This window comes from Necator americanus, chromosome X (assembly GCF_031761385.1).
Source record: "Necator americanus strain Aroian chromosome X, whole genome shotgun sequence".
In the NCBI taxonomy this organism is placed as follows: domain Eukaryota; kingdom Metazoa; phylum Nematoda; class Chromadorea; order Rhabditida; family Ancylostomatidae; genus Necator; species Necator americanus.
The window spans coordinates 5,880,693-5,896,482 of NC_087376.1; the positions used below are offsets into that span (position 1 = coordinate 5,880,693).

The 15,790-nt window shown below is 38.7% G+C and overlaps 2 protein-coding genes across 3 annotated transcripts; one reads left to right on the plus strand and one right to left on the minus strand.

The window, feature by feature from the left end:
* Window positions 1-2,602: 2,602 nt before the first annotated feature.
* On the minus strand, window positions 2,603-3,094 carry RB195_021584 (uncharacterized protein; the record flags this gene model as incomplete). Of its 2 annotated transcripts, none has more annotated exons than XM_064208405.1 (1): window positions 2,603-3,094. In XM_064208405.1, one exon carries the CDS (start codon window positions 3,092-3,094, stop codon window positions 2,603-2,605), a length of 492 nt encoding a protein of 163 aa, XP_064064286.1. The 2 variants fall into 2 exon arrangements, with proteins under 2 accessions (XP_064064286.1, XP_064064287.1); XM_064208406.1 differs by having other exon boundaries at window positions 2,603-3,046.
* Window positions 3,095-8,590: 5,496 nt separating this feature from the next.
* RB195_021585 (uncharacterized protein) lies at window positions 8,591-9,406 on the plus strand (the record flags this gene model as incomplete). The annotated part of the gene is made up of 2 exons (XM_013435090.2): window positions 8,591-8,642; window positions 8,907-9,406. The coding sequence occupies 2 exons, from the start codon at window positions 8,591-8,593 to the stop codon at window positions 9,404-9,406; spliced, it is 552 nt and encodes a 183-aa protein (XP_013290544.1).
* Between the last annotated feature and the right edge of the window lie 6,384 nt (window positions 9,407-15,790).

Sequence of the window (15,790 nt, forward strand, 5' to 3'; positions counted from 1 at the left end):
ATTTGAAGATTTAATGCCGTCCGATCTTTCATAGACGGAAAAAGGTTATTATCTGTTTTATTTTCTACGTATTGGTAGCATTTTTTGCCATCAAACAAAAGCAGAAGTACCATAAAAATGTACAAAGAATTTATGGAAGATTTCTGTATTTTATAGGAAAAGATAGTATGAAATTGTTGAGGCCTCCATTGTTCGAAATAGTTGGGAGAAAGTGGCTCTATGGAAGCAAAGGAAATGAGCTCGAAAAAACTGCGAATTCCGTGCATACAAAATACAATGCGCCGGTTTTTTTTTTCTACGGTGAAGTGAAGTAATTACATACCTTTCTTGCCAAGTATTTCACTAATTTGAAATAACTCAAGTTTTGTGATAATTTCTATCATATTGAACTTCCATGTAGTTAAAAAAACAACACTTAGTCCATCTTCTCTTCATATGTCCAGAAGAAGGAACATCGGACTTTTCCTATATCTCTTTTTCATCGAAATGCTGTATATTGTTGTTCGGATCGGATCGGAACACCAACACAAAAAGTGTTTAAATCTCCTTTGAAAGATCCTCACGTGAGCATTTGCGATAAATCCAGGAGAATAACCTACTGAATAACTTAATCGAGAAGAAATGACGATTTGGGATGCTAGCTTTAGTTCTTGACAATAACATCGGTTGGAAAGTTTCGTGAATCAAGTACGTACTATCGTTGAACGTACTTGATTCACGAAACTTTCCAACCTTCTTTCGTCCACTCTGCACTCTTATATTTTCAAGTTTTTGAAGAACAGTTTACATGAATCTGCTACTCTACATTAAAAGCACTATCTCATCAACGATAAAAACTTGTTCCCAGCACGACTTCTAATGAGAGCAATCTTTGAAGGTGATTGAACGACTCGAACATTATGTCGCGCACTCTCCGAACCCGTCGTGATGTGTCGTTCGTATGGCGGCGCAATTTTTTTTTCGCTCATCCGGACATTTGCGGTGTGAGTGAGACGTCTTTTGAAGAAGAATGCTTTGTGAACGATGACACAACGTTCTTTAAAGTTGTCTACGTACGATTCAAACACGTCCAATCACATGACGTAGATGTGTAGTTGTACAAACACAGTGAATGGACCATAGTGTCGATGAAAACACGTCGAGGCTAGCGCTGATAGTCTAATGTTTGTGGAAACGATATCAAGGAAGAGGAGAACGTTACAACGTTAGTTATACCTGTTGACGATCGAAAACACCCACTTCGTTAGCAAAGTTGTCAGAAATATGAAAGTCAAGGCAATTACAACTGCAAACTTTATTCTTTAAAGTAAAACCTAGGATCACGAGCAGTATAGCAGTATATTATCACAGCGACGTCAATATAATTTTCTACAACTTCTAAGGTCTTGCATATCTACATTGCATTTTGTATTATGTATTTTGTGTGCTAAGTGTAGTGCGAAAACACAATCGTAGAAAATTCGTAGGTGACAATAAAATAGAATTTGCGAAAAATAAGACCAAGCTAAAAAGAAATGGTTAAATATTATCAAGAATAGAAAGCCTAAAAATAATGCACTGAGGAGATTTTGCGATATGATTGAAGTTGTCAGAACCCCATTTTTGTCTAACATTCAATCCTAGGACTACGAGGATAGCAAGAAGTAGACCCATTGAAGAGTTTGATGCTCTCTGCGAAAGTCTGCCTTCCTGTGATTTTGAAAAAAAGGGTAGAAAAACCAAAAATGTTAGGCGTCTTGATTTGTTATGTGTTAAAGTGCACTAACGCTTGGATCCATTCTTCTCTCGGCTCATAAGCCACTGGAAATAACTACGAAATACTACGGAAATCTGTTTCCGTCACATACTTTTTTTTACATTACTAAAACAATTAATTTGTTGAGGTATTTTACAGTCCCCTTGTCGTGCTCCATCGTCGGGTCCTATCGATTACCATCGATTAATTTTATTTGACCTGAGATTCATATTCTCCTGAATGATTTTACAAGGATGACTTTAAAATATTGAGTTTCTTGATTGAAAATTATGTTTATCAGCTGACTGTAAGTCATCCTAAAAATATTGATAACCCGCATCCTTGTCTATTACGATGTATTTTAATTTTTCTTCACACCTCCGGTTAAAACTGTGTTCAGAGAGTGTAAGAATGTGCTGTTATCGCTCAATTTTGCAAGTTTTTCCAGCTTGTGAATGATCCGGAACATCTTAACCATCGCCATAATAAAAATTGAATGAGTAACTGAAAGAAACGTAGCTGGGTCAAAGATTATTCAAATTTGAAGTAAGAATTGGAGATGGAGCCTTTTGTATGGTGGAGAGTGTTGTTTGTAAACATATGTGCTCAAAAGCACAAACAAATACAATTTTCTACTGGTCATTTTTTGATGCAAAAAGTGTTCAAAAGCAATGATATAGTGCACGATTCACAAAGGGGGAAACATACACCGGAAAAATTTCCACAGGCTTTTTTCACAAAGGGAGAGAAAAGTTGAAGATCCACACTATCCGGAAAAAAAATGGCTTTTCACAATCAAAAGTGGCAATGTTTTATGGAATGTTCCTAGCAGTAGATGATTTTTGCCGAACTCTGGTATATGATGTTTCATGTTGATCGCATGGTAAGCGCATGAACGCGGGCGATGAAGGCGAGCGATGGTGAGCGAATTGGGCTTGGCGCCCTTGACAGCGATTGCGACTGCTGTATGGTGTATGTACCGTAGTCAAGAGAGCGTTCTCCAAAAATACGCAAGCGCGACTTTGAGAGAGCGAGCCGCTTTTCTTTCGTTTCGTTGACAACGGATCGTCGACGACGGCGGCGACGAGCGCAGCACAGCGCCTCGAAAAAAGGAGAGATATTTTCGGTTTGACTTCTTGATCGCATAACTCCGTGCGCGCTCCGTCGCCGCTCGCTCGCCAACCGCAAATCACAACAATCATCACATTCATATGATTCGATAACGACCTCAGGTGTTCGAACCTTTGTCATCTGAACGCGTGAACACGTCTTGTGTGTAGTTTTACGTCGTTCAACGAGACGTTGAATCATATGTGAGACAATAAATTCGCTAAGCAAACGAACGAACAAACCATTCATTCAACATCGAATCTTCGGTTCTAATAGGACAAACATCACGGCGAGGGCACAGTTTAGGAAGAATAAAAAACGGAATTCAATTGACGAGAATTGCATCTGGGAACAGAAATAGCGCATAAATGTTTATTTACATTTCTTGCAACAAACATAGCTCTCCGAATGGAAAAAGCAATTTTATACACATTATCAAATGATCAACAAAGTACGAGGATATCGGTGGCAAAGTATAATCATAAAACCGAACACAACGAGTGAAACATCAAATGAGAAAGATGATTTCTACCCATATTCATAAATTCTTTTTCTGTAGAAGTTGGAGATGTATTTTAGTGGATTTCTTGGAACTTCCACATGTTGAAAGCATCACCTCACGAATCTGAGGTGGTACGGATTTCAGGTGGAGTATTCGCATACGAGATCGTAGATTGAGGAGTGGGAGGTGATTTCGTCCATTTCTTCCTAATTGCCGTAAAAAACGGCCCGGAAGATGAGGCTTCAGGCGTTCCGGCGCACTATTTTCCACAACGAGTTCGATCGCCAGCCTTGCGCACGCGCTGCATCTTCCGGACCGTTTTTTACGGCAACTAGAAAGAAATGAACGGAATTACCCCTCCCCTGTCCCTCCCGTATACGAATACTCCACCTGAGATCCGTATCACCTCAGATTCCGAAAGGATTACCGATTGACTCGTATTAAACTGCGGTTGCACCGAATATCGTTCGTTACAACGCCGAAAAGTGGAATATCCCATGACATCATGCATATATCGAGAGACCAGTTCCTAACACATACGTTACTGGCTCAATCCGCAACTACACATCATTCTTTTCCAAATACTGTCACATCTAGTGAGTTACAAATTCTCAAAAAGGAAAAAGTGAAAATGGAAATTAAAATAATTATAAAAAATACAAATACGATTAATCTCATTTTTTCCGCTGTTCGATACTAAACAACTGTGATGTAATTGAGACATCCCTTCTCCCCTACCCCTACAATTCATTCATTTTTTAGTTGCATCGTCCATGAACCAGATGCATCCGTTCACAGTTGTTGACTAGAATAAAGTACAACTTTTCTCACTTGATTTTTTTTAGAACAGCTTCACAACTTTGCAGAAGTGAATTTCTTTGAAACATGCCTTTGATGTAATTCTAACAAGTATTTCAAGTTCTTATTTCCCACTCATTGCTGCAAATACAGTAGCCATCACATTACACTAGACTTGCAAAAACAACCTTAATCACCAATGACGACTAAAGAGCGATAGAGGCGAAAAAGCGCAATTTCGTTACGGTATGCGGATAGTCTTCATACTACATATTCAAATTTTTATAACAAAATGCTCTTTTCGCTCTCTGTAAACGATGGGCATTGAGAAGTATTAGTTGAAGAATCTTTCAAAATGTTTTCAGCTTATTTTTCCATACCATTGCGGTCGGACAGTTGCAATAGAAATTCGGTGGGACTCAGGAAAAACACACCAGACCGGATATTTGAACACAGAGCTTAAAGCCCCAGAAAGCAAAAAGATTGATTGGCAGAATTTCTGCTAAAATATCTTTGTATCATTTATGAATGTGTTATATAAATGTTAATTCGGTTCTTAGGGTATCATTTATGAAATTAATTTCCCGATAGTTTGTTGGTGGATCAAAAAAAGCCGCATTGGTTCGTTTTATTTTAGAAAAAAAGTGGACTACAGCATAATTTTAGGATACAGTCATCAATTAATATTATTTCAACATACAACACTAGCAATAACAAAAATCTTCTGAAATCAGTCTTTTTAGAAGTGAACAGAGCAAAAGTCTAATACAAATTTAGCTGGACCATATTTTCAAGTACTAATTAATGAGAGAGGCATTTTTTCACGCAGATGACTTCTCCTTCTGATCAAAAAAGAAAACAAATTTAAAAATTCTAAGCGAATTTTCCAATAGGTGGGATGATAAAGAAAATTAAGAATCTCTCAATTTTACGAATTTTTCGAAGAAAGGTCTGGGGCAAGAAAATGCTGTACTTCTCTTTTTGCTTCCATTCAACACAACAAACCTTTCAATAAATCTACAAACACATTGCAGATATTTAAAAAAAATGAGGACATTACCATATGCCACGTAATGCGAAGTGATCTAGCAAACTTTGGATATACAAATTCATAAGTTATTCAGTGTTGGCAAATCGTGCGAGAAAATAGTTGCAGCGGATGCTGCTCGAACAATAGTCGATTAGAACGTTCCGCGTACGAGTGATCTCTGGTAAAAAGTCAAGACGAAAATTCCTGACATTTTGAACTCTGAAAAAATTATTGATTAAGTAATGCGTTATATTTTCGATAATAGTGAATCGAGCAGCGATACTTACGCATATAAACTTGTTTTAATGAGAAAATTACTGCGAAGTGATTACAAAATGATGGATTCTCACTAATGCTCCATGTCATTCTTCCGGACTCCCACGTATTCTACAGAGAAGAAGTAAAACACAATAAAATCTCTCCTTTACAGATTTTTCTCTTCTCAAAACTTGTACAGCTTCACTCCTGTGCTGTTAATGACTCAAACTAATCCTGGGGGTCTATAATGGAAGAGTTGGACAGATCTCAAAAAAGGATGGAAGAGGTGATTGGAATGGTTACTAGCTCCATTCGTTAAGAAAAATTGAGCCGATTTCTGCCCAACTGAATTACACAAGGAGTTCGAGGTGCAAACCTCATACCAAAAACGGGAGCAAACATCGCATTTTTCAACGAGAACGGTGATGAAGAGATGCTACCGTAGTTTTTGGCGATAAGCATGCATTCAGTCTTCATCATACGCTACGGAGAAGTTGAAAAATGTTGGATGTTGTTATGAAAAGAGACAAAAAAAAAATCTTCTCTCATATTTCATGAGAAGATGTAGCGCAGAGGAGAACCTCACCTGTTTCTCTTTACCTCAAACTGTTCATCCTGTGGTGTTCCGAAAATAACGAATGGCATGTTTTGGAAACATGTCGACCTTGACAGTATCCTGCCAAATGAATAATGAAGATGCCAGACTCAGTTCACTGACTAAGATATATGAAATGAGAAAGCGACAGTCAGCACCCGGCTGACTGGATGAGGTACACAGGACTAATGAGGAACGATTTGACATATGAGTTGGGAGAAAATTGAAGATTATAGTGTAAAGGTGATCCATGGGGCCATTAGACTAGATGGAAAATACGAAAACAGATCACGTTGAATTTTTTCTGGCGCAACTAATCTCCGACGTCGAAAAACCTGCATAATATCGCTTAAAATTGCGGAGAAATTGTTGTGTTAATTCGCTAGGACGATGAGGTGAACTTCGACAAGAAGTTAAGACGCCATAGTAAAGTCCTTTTTTCGGTAAGACGAAGGAAAACTCCACAAAATGAAAGCTCTTTAAGGATCTGACTCGAAAAAGATTCTTCAACGGCAAATTGCAACCTTACGGAAATCTTTCAACTTCATAATGTTCGTACTGTAGTAACCTAACTCCTAGTCCCGGATCGGCAAGGAGAATATTGTCTTCTCACCTTCTGGACTAAAGTCGTCCTTTTTGAAGAGCTTTTTGAAGCCTCGATCATGATTATATGGAATTCCACCGGTGAAAAACCTCCATAAACGAAGAAACTCTTCTAATGTCATATAAAATAAATGTAGTGAGGGAAATGAGTGAAGAGTGATTTGATGATTAATAGGAGAGTTCCTGAGCGGAAATGTAAGGGTGCGGTATGTTGTGTTGTGACAACAAAAGTGTGACAGCATTGAAATGTGGCCGTGCTAGGCATTTGCTTACACATCTTTGCACACCTGTAACGACACGATACAGCTATAACAACCACAAAACTGGTAACGCTGTGCAGGGTTTGTGGTTTCGCTTTTGAACTCTGGCACTGTTTTTGAAGAGTAGGCGGAAACATGAAAAACACGGATTGCTAACGCAAAAATAGTGATAACAACATTGGAGGAGATAGAAAGAAATAAAAAATAGCATAGACAGACCCATCCTACCCCAGAAAAATACAAATATGTCGATAGGCCAAATATGGAGTGGAAAATAATCGTATAGATCCAATGACTTACTGATAAAACTAAACAAGAAATCCTTTGTTCTTGAGAAAGACAAAAGAAGTGCGAAACAAACATCTTTCTTTAAAAGCCAATAGTTCGACATCAGTCATATCAAGGACATTCGTGATGATATTACATTGAGATGTTTGCCTTTCTCTCAAAAGCATTCAACAAGAAAAACTTTAGAAAAAAGAATTCTAATGGCAATAGGATCAAAAGTTACTTCTGGGATCGGGAAGGCCTCTTGGGAAGATCTGAAGACCAGACTCGGTCCAGAATCTCATTGGTAAATAATGTATGAATGAGCACGTGTGTCCATCAGAATGGTTAGAAAAATTTATCAAATTTATCACTTCCATTAGATTATGGAGAATGAAATGAGATCGATCATTTGTAGAAATTTGGAATCCAGGAAATAACAACTTCTATTCGATAGAACTTACTGTGAATGGAAAAATGTTAAAGACTTAAAAAGTAACTCGTATGCCCCATAAGGCAAACCAACACAATAAAATAGGCAGAGAATATCAAAATCTTCTCCCCAAATTCTTACTTCAAATCCAAAAACTCTTCTCCTATAATCTGTTGCAATTTACATGTATAGCACAGATTTAATTCTTTGAAACAGTTTCTTTTTAAATAGTAACTTCCACACATAAAGTTTAAGATGAAACGATGGAGGAATAAACGTCAAGAGAAGATTGAGTGACGATCAGCAGGAGATCCCCTAGGATGTCTTCTACAGTTCCAACCAGAAGTGACAGTGATTTACTGAGAGTCGCAGAGATCAAGGACGGTGGTACAGAAGATAAATGAATGCGCTGATCTAGCCCAGAAATACCCACGATCATTCAAAATCCCTGCGAATGCAGTGTTCAAGGATCAGGAGATCTTTTAAGAAATTAGAAAGGCCTAGTAATCCTTACATGAGCACACGACAATTCAGAAATTTAAATGTTTTAAAATATCTGCTGGATAGAAAGCTTCTTTGTAGTTGTGAATGCGAAGAATAGCGAATAATGATTGAATATTCGATGCATATTGCAAAAGATATGTGTTAGCGAAAGATGCATATCGCTTTGTCCTACAAAAACCGCCCACTTGTGGAGATCCCTAATCATTCAAATGCGCGACGTGCGCTCCTCTCTGCGCTCTCCGCTCCTCCACCGTTGCGTGCGGGGCGTCGTTCACGTATCGGAGAATCTCTTTTCCGTCCACGAGCTAAATTTGGCATCGCCGTCCGGGGGCTGATCTTCAAAGTAGCGCATAGGCGTGGCGTGGTCTTTCCGACCAATCAACGAGATGGGCGGGGCGTGCGTAGGATATAAACGAAGGGGTGCGCACCATCAGCACGCAGTCTTCTGCGAGTTCATGGAAATAGGCCTTCAGCCACACTCCCACCTAATCAACAATGCTCCGTACTCTCTGTCTCCTCGCTTTCGTCGCCGGAAGCCTTATTGAAGGTGAGCTGGAGCTTCGAACCGTAAACATTTCTCTGCACCAGATATAGCTTAGCTTACATTCACAATACGTTGGACTTTACATGTACCTCAGTGTGCCGAGGTGAACGATGATAGTCCCATTTAATAGATAGCTAGAGAACCGGTTCCACATATGATTGATGCGTTAGGACCGAAACTTTTCGTCGCATTATCATTCACACCTTCGATAACACTGATGGTACTGTAGATCCGATGCACAACAATCTTCTCAAATCTTCTTTTCAGCGCTGCCGTCCCGCATTCGCCGTGAGGACAAGATCCAGCGATACTGTGCTAAGCACCTCGAGCACTACCGCAACTTCTGCGGTGACGATTCGATTGACGTCGACAGAACGGCAATGGCGAAACTCGCCAAGTTCTGCCCTGCCTACGAGAAGCACTGCGCATTGTCCAAACGCGACGATCCGATAGATTCGGACCTCTATGACAACCTCGTCGTGCCTCCTCCTCTCCCGAAAGGAAGCGACTTTGCCGCTCTCGATCTGCCGCTTGGCACTCAGTCTAAACCCGTGCCTGCTGCGTCCAAGAACCGACTTACGGCTGCGATCATCGCTAGCTGCACACCTGAATGCACGGCACCACACTGTACTGACGAATGCAAGTGTGCCCATACACACCCCAAGGTGCACGCTATGTGCAATCCACCAGCCAACGCACAACTTGCGGATACCTGCCAGAAATGGTACTCGAAGTGTCCCATGTTCCAGCCGGTACAGTACTACTGACCGCGCAGCTTCATACGAGGGTAACCCGTTTACCTGATCAATGTAGTTGTTGTATATATCTTAATTAGACTTTAGTAGGGTGGGAGTATCTCTAATGTAGTAATAACGAGTAATCACGTCTGTGACACCTTGTGTTGTATTTGCTGTTGTTACCTCTAACTGCTGTATCAGTCCCACCCTATCTCAGAAGAACCTCATATGAGTGAGCTCTTCTTTGTATTAAGTACGATCTCTCCATCTCTCCGGTTCGCAATACAGCTTTGAAAAAGAACTTATTACCCTCTATATAATTAAGTTGTACTTTGATTACAAATTGTTGCACGGATTTGTGTTCACATTTTTGCTTGTGATGACTTCGGCTGATACCAGTAGTAGATGGAAACACAAACAGTGAAGTCAGTGCACAGGTTATGTAGACGTCATTCCATGAATCCGCATACCCTACTGTAATCAGATACTACACGAATAAACATTGCATTGAAAGTTGTTGTGTATTTGCACAAAAACACATAAACGACGTCAGCATAGCCATCGCAACAAACAAACTCATGTTGTGCTCGCCTCGAACTCCACTATGTACGTACGAAGAAAGACGGTGTGACAGAAATACATAAGATTGTATTGTTTCTTAGACTACAGTCAATATGAGGTAAATGAATACTCAGAATATTTCCAGAGGCACAATATGAGAAGAAATGGTTCCTGTTCATCTTACGGAGGCAAAGTCAAAAAGGGGCCGATTGCTTAAAATAACTTGAACATATTCTGAAGAACTTCGTTAGTTCCTTTAAAGTACTAATAATATTGGGAAATAGACGGGCAATATCCTCCTTAAAGAAAATGAAAAGATAAAAAGAAATATTAGAAAAGTCCCGTCTACTTCTAACGACTGAGAGAAAAACTGTCCCTACGAGGAACATAGGATTCACAGTTACGAGGTTGGTGAATAATCTTAAAAATTTTCATAAAAAATAAATTTACAAATGAACTATCGCATCGTATAGAGAAAACGCACCTAGGAAGCTATTTTGGAAACACTACAGAAATTTTGCGCTAAATGACGAGATTTCAAAATCTCACAGTGATGAGAAGTCGCATCCTGAAATGTGCGAATGGGAGCGCGCACATTTCAAACGGCAGCTTTCAGCTCTGATCAATTTTTTCGTTCCTCGTTTTCTTAGTTATGCAACACATTTTATTCTAGTGGGTATCCTATTAGGTATTAAGGTAGTGTTTAACCTGATTTCTTTCTTTTTTTTTCTTGTCATGACTCATCCTTTTCTTGTTCTCAAGAATTGTTCAGAATGTTTATCAAAGAAGCGTACAGATATCAACACACAAAAAGTGAAAACATGAACATGAACATTTTGTGTATTAACATTTGTAAGCGTCTAAACATGAAGTTAATATGATTTTTATTACAACAAATGACTGCGAATAAGTGAATGATCGTTTGCGCTATTCCGCCTTTCATGAATTGAAATTTGCAAAGAATCATTGCAAGATTGAAACATAACATGGAGGATCATTTCAGATGATTACTCAAAATGATTACTTCATATTTTCATGAAATTCCGCAAGTAAAACTCCCATCTCTAGCGAGTTCTTACAAAAAACTTTTCGTCTTCCTTATTTATTTCGGAAGCCTAGCTTAGCTAGAAAATACTGAGACATCAAAGCAAAATTCCATCTAACTGTTCAATTCAATGTTGAATTTTCAACGGGAATGTTAAGACGCGCTCCACTGACAGCGCGAATTGCAAGATCGTGCAGCAGTTGCCTGAAGTTCCGTGCACATTCGTGCTGTTTTGGAAAATGTCCGTCAACAACATTCATCGTATTGGAGGAATCAATCTGAAAACGACGACTATGTGCTTAGAAAGGTTTGTTATTTTGTGGATACCTTCAACGAGTTTAGAAATTTTTTCCAACGAATCTACTTTTGGAAAAAAAAAAGTAGGGCAGATGAGTTCTAGGAACTTGTTGGTGTTCAAGTGTTTGATGATGACAGTGATGGGCATTCAAAGAGAATTTAGCCAGGAAATCATGCCTGTGTGCATTTCCACCACCACCACTATACCCTATGTTTTACTTCATGAAAAATATTGTGTAAGGGGTTGTAAATAACTTTTTTCGCCTACTGCTAAAGTTGCTGGCTACACTTCTTCCAGGGTGCATTCAAGGGTGCTTCCGCAACCTTTTTTTTTTAGTCATACTTAGACCTCTTATATATCGTTATCACAAAAAGTATCGTGATAACGGCCATACTGACGGTGTTTATCGAGAAAGAAAATAAGAATTCCGCATAGGACCACCTATCGTAACTGTACTCAAAGTCACCGGTGCTTATGCTTGTCCAGACGACTGGAATGTGTCCGCAATAACTCACTCAATTTTTCTGCTTGAGATTTTTCCTGTCTTCTGTGTTGCTCTAATCGAACGCACATCGCGGTGCTCTGAGCAAATATAGGTAATGATGCTGTGTGTGAGGGAGTAAAATTTGATAAGTAGATCAAATACAAACGATTCCATAATCTCAAATACATTTCTCTGCTCCGCTTACTAGGTGTATGTAGATTTTTTCTAGTTACTTTAAGTTTTCATTTAGGTAAGATTTTAAGTTGGTTAAATTTCAGAACAAAAAATGGAGCAAAATATACTTCAATGAAAGAGACATTGTTGTGAGAAATACATTTCTTAGGATGAATGAAGATAAATAAACAAAAAGCAAATGGTCTGAAATCCAACGAGAATTATCAGAATTCCTTGTTTATTGATAATATGGTGGGTTTTTTTTCTTTTCACTGAGAACATTTCTGAGCTTGAAAATCCCATCTTCATGCTTGGAAAACTGACATATCCAATAATGTTCATCGAAATGCAACAAATTCTTGATCTTCTGCTCCATGAACGGTTCTACTGTAGCCTGAACGTGTCCGCCTGACGATTACAAAAAAAAACCGTCTTCGATAGTATTAATAGACTGTGACATACCGCAACGCACGGAAATGGAAAATGATCGCTAGGCTATTTAAAGAGTGTCGTCTATCATAACACGTTGTAAGAAGTTCCTGTTGATTTCGACCAATGGATGTTTGTTTGATTGCTGTTCTCTTAGCCGCAATCATGGACTAAAGCTACATAGCTATATATAAGCACTTTTTGTACTACTGTTAGTACTGTTACTAATCTTAACCATCGAGAAAACTTCCACAGAATGAGGTATGTTGCATGTGAAGCATCTGCAGAGATTCCAGAGAGCTGGAGTTTTGGCGGGAAACAATTGTAAACCAAACAAAATTCACGTACCAAAGATGGGACCTGCACAAGTCCATCCAGGAAACCCTTACTATACCTACCTCTCAATTCTTATTGAAAAGTTGAACATTCTCGATGGCTCCCACACATTACTAGAGCATCCAACCTCTACTATCACTAACTGGAACGTGTGCGCCATTTTGACCCCAGTGCGGGTCCCGCGATGAACGGGACAGATATGTGGATGTACCTGCACATCAAAACGTACAGTGATAAGTCAAGAGTGCTGCACTCTTTATTCTTCTACTTCTTCTCTACTCTCTTCCGTCTCATGCATCCTGATCCGTCAACAGATAACCTCACACAGATTTTGAATGATGGAAATGTACCACCACCACCAGGACTAATTGTACGTTTATTTCAGGCATTTTCTTTTTTTGTTCTAGTTTTTCTTCCTCGCTTTTTTACTTATGTTCGTTGTACCTTTCTTGTGGAATCGTTACAGATGATTTGTTCTAGAGAAACGCTGCAATATCATGTGCAATGTTTGGAGAACAATATGATGAGGTAAGATTATGATTATTTATTATTTATTGATTATTTGTTATTTATAACATATGTGAGAGATATGAACAGATTCTACGCCGGCACGGAAATAACATCTACATTTTTAAAATTTGAACGTCAATAATGCTTAGTAGTTGTATTTGGATACATAGGTAATACTTAATGACTTTCACTAAATATTTCGATAATAGCCAGACTGCTTAGAGAATCTAGATTGCACACGAGATTTCGATCTCTAACCATTAATTTCTATTCTTATAAATACAAATACAATCTAAAAATCATTTGGTTTATTACCAACCCATTTTTAAACGAAACGAGTCAGTTCAGAGTTGGTTTCATCAACAAAATTCATTGTGAAACAACCGTCAATTTGTGGATCTATGTATAGATTTGGATATGTCATTCTATTTCTTCTTTTTTTTTTGCTTTTTGTTTTTTTTTAAATTTCTTTTCTTTTTCTTTATTTTTCATCATTTCCATTACTTTGTTTTTATTTCCGTAGAATTCAAGACCAAAACCAAATTAAAAGTAGTGAGTTGGTTGAACACTGTGCCATTCACTATTCTTTGAGTATACAAGTGATTTTCATTTGGAAATATTTATCTGTGCTTTTCCCTCAACGAGGAGGTACAGCTTTTTCGGTTAGTGGTAAGAACGAGGTAATCTGCTGATAGTAAGAGTCCTTCAGCTGGTTCAGAAATCTACTGCCAGCTCTTGCGGTTGTCTTTGACTTCTCATTCATCGATTGGGCAGATATTGGCGGGTGAATATCACTGATCATCATCACATTCTTCGTCGTGGATTCGACACAGATGAAGTCATCGAACCATTAATCAGCGAAGGAACTCCCTCTACTTTCCCCAGAACATCGTTTTTCTGCTCCAGTTCATCTCGGATCCCAGGGATTTTTCTTCTCAGATCGTACCTAAACCCAATTTGAAACTATCTACGTTTGATCGATGATCAAGAAAGCGGTCGTAGGGTAGGACCCGCTGGCCACTTCCTCCCCCTCATCCGCAACGTATCGTTGCTTTTCGTTTTCGTCTTGGATCTCTTAGTTGTTCTGGAACAGTTCAATCCTTAATTAGACCCCATCTCTCCTCATCCTGTTGGAATTCTATGTTTTATCACTTCTTGGTATCCTACTGCGAAGATATTGACGTGTTGGGTAGCAAAAATTTTCCTTTCGGAGGTTTCTACTACAAATGTCTTCAATTACAATTGCCTCTCCCCTTTCCATCTGACTGTTTTGGAGGTGATACCGAATTTTGATACAGTAGGAATCAAGTCGAACAAACCCCTAAATAATTAAACAAGAGCCCATCAATAGTCGCTGGGCCCTCAAATAGTATTGCGGAGCTAAGAGTGTGCGAAGTACCGAGTTGTATAATCAGCGCTGATTCACTACAATGTAAAGTGTCGTATCGTGTAGTCATCGTGAATTTTTCTCCATGCTATGAGTGATCCTCTTCACTCCTATCTATACTCGTTCCTATCTGTGAGGTTATTCCTAGACTTTTTTGACAGAACTCTCTGAAGGCGCTAAAACTGGTGCCAAATCGGAAAACTGAACGCCATGGAAAGCAGAAAAGCATTAATATTCCATTATATTAGATCCACATATAGAAAATAAATATAAGTTACGCACAATCACAGACCTTACATATCTGCCTCGATTTAATTTACATCGAACTTTTGAGGGTTAGACCCAGTTATGATGTTAGAGTTTTTTGCTTGTTACTTACGTCGGAGATCTGTGAAAAGTGCAAATAGGATGGAGAAACTTGGAACTTCGTACAGTCTTTAGCCTGTTTTCATGCACTTCGACCAGTTCACACTTTCTTGGAAATTTCAAGAGACATAAAACGCACTACTATGCCGGTTGTTGTTTTACAGATATACAATTTAACAGCAAAATTTAACGCATCTCAGTTATAGAGGTTAGCTAAAACCACTGCGCGACCACTTTCATTAGAAAAGTTGTAGTAATTGTAGAAAAGTCATAATAATTACAAGCATTATAATTATTTGCGAAACATTTGCAAATGGTTACAAGGAAAACATCGATTTTATATACCTTCTGACCTTCCAAAAAATTTGGAAGTTTCATTTGAAAAAAAAAAAGCGAGGAACGGTCCCATTTGTTCCATTTCTGATACGTTGGAATTGTTTTCATAGCGCTCTTAGGCTGGCCAACACTCTTTGGCCGTTGTCTCGTCTTCTGCGCTCTCTCTGTTGCCACGTTCTCTCGCTAGAGATCTGCACAGCGCGAGTGCAGATAGGCGAGCTTTGAAAATTCTCATTGTAAGATAAAATATTTGCTTTGAAACTACGTATAATTACGATAGCATTCAGCATTTGCGTTACAAAAAATGACAGTGACGAAAATGAAGCTGGTAATCGTCTTTTATTTCTGTCAATTGTTCATAACTGGTTCAGAAATGCCATATACGAATAGGCTTTTTTTCATGAAAAGGGGTAAATAAATGAAAGTACTGCCGTTATCACAGCTTTTAGCCCAGCGCAGACACTCAGGATGACGGAAATCCTTGCTAA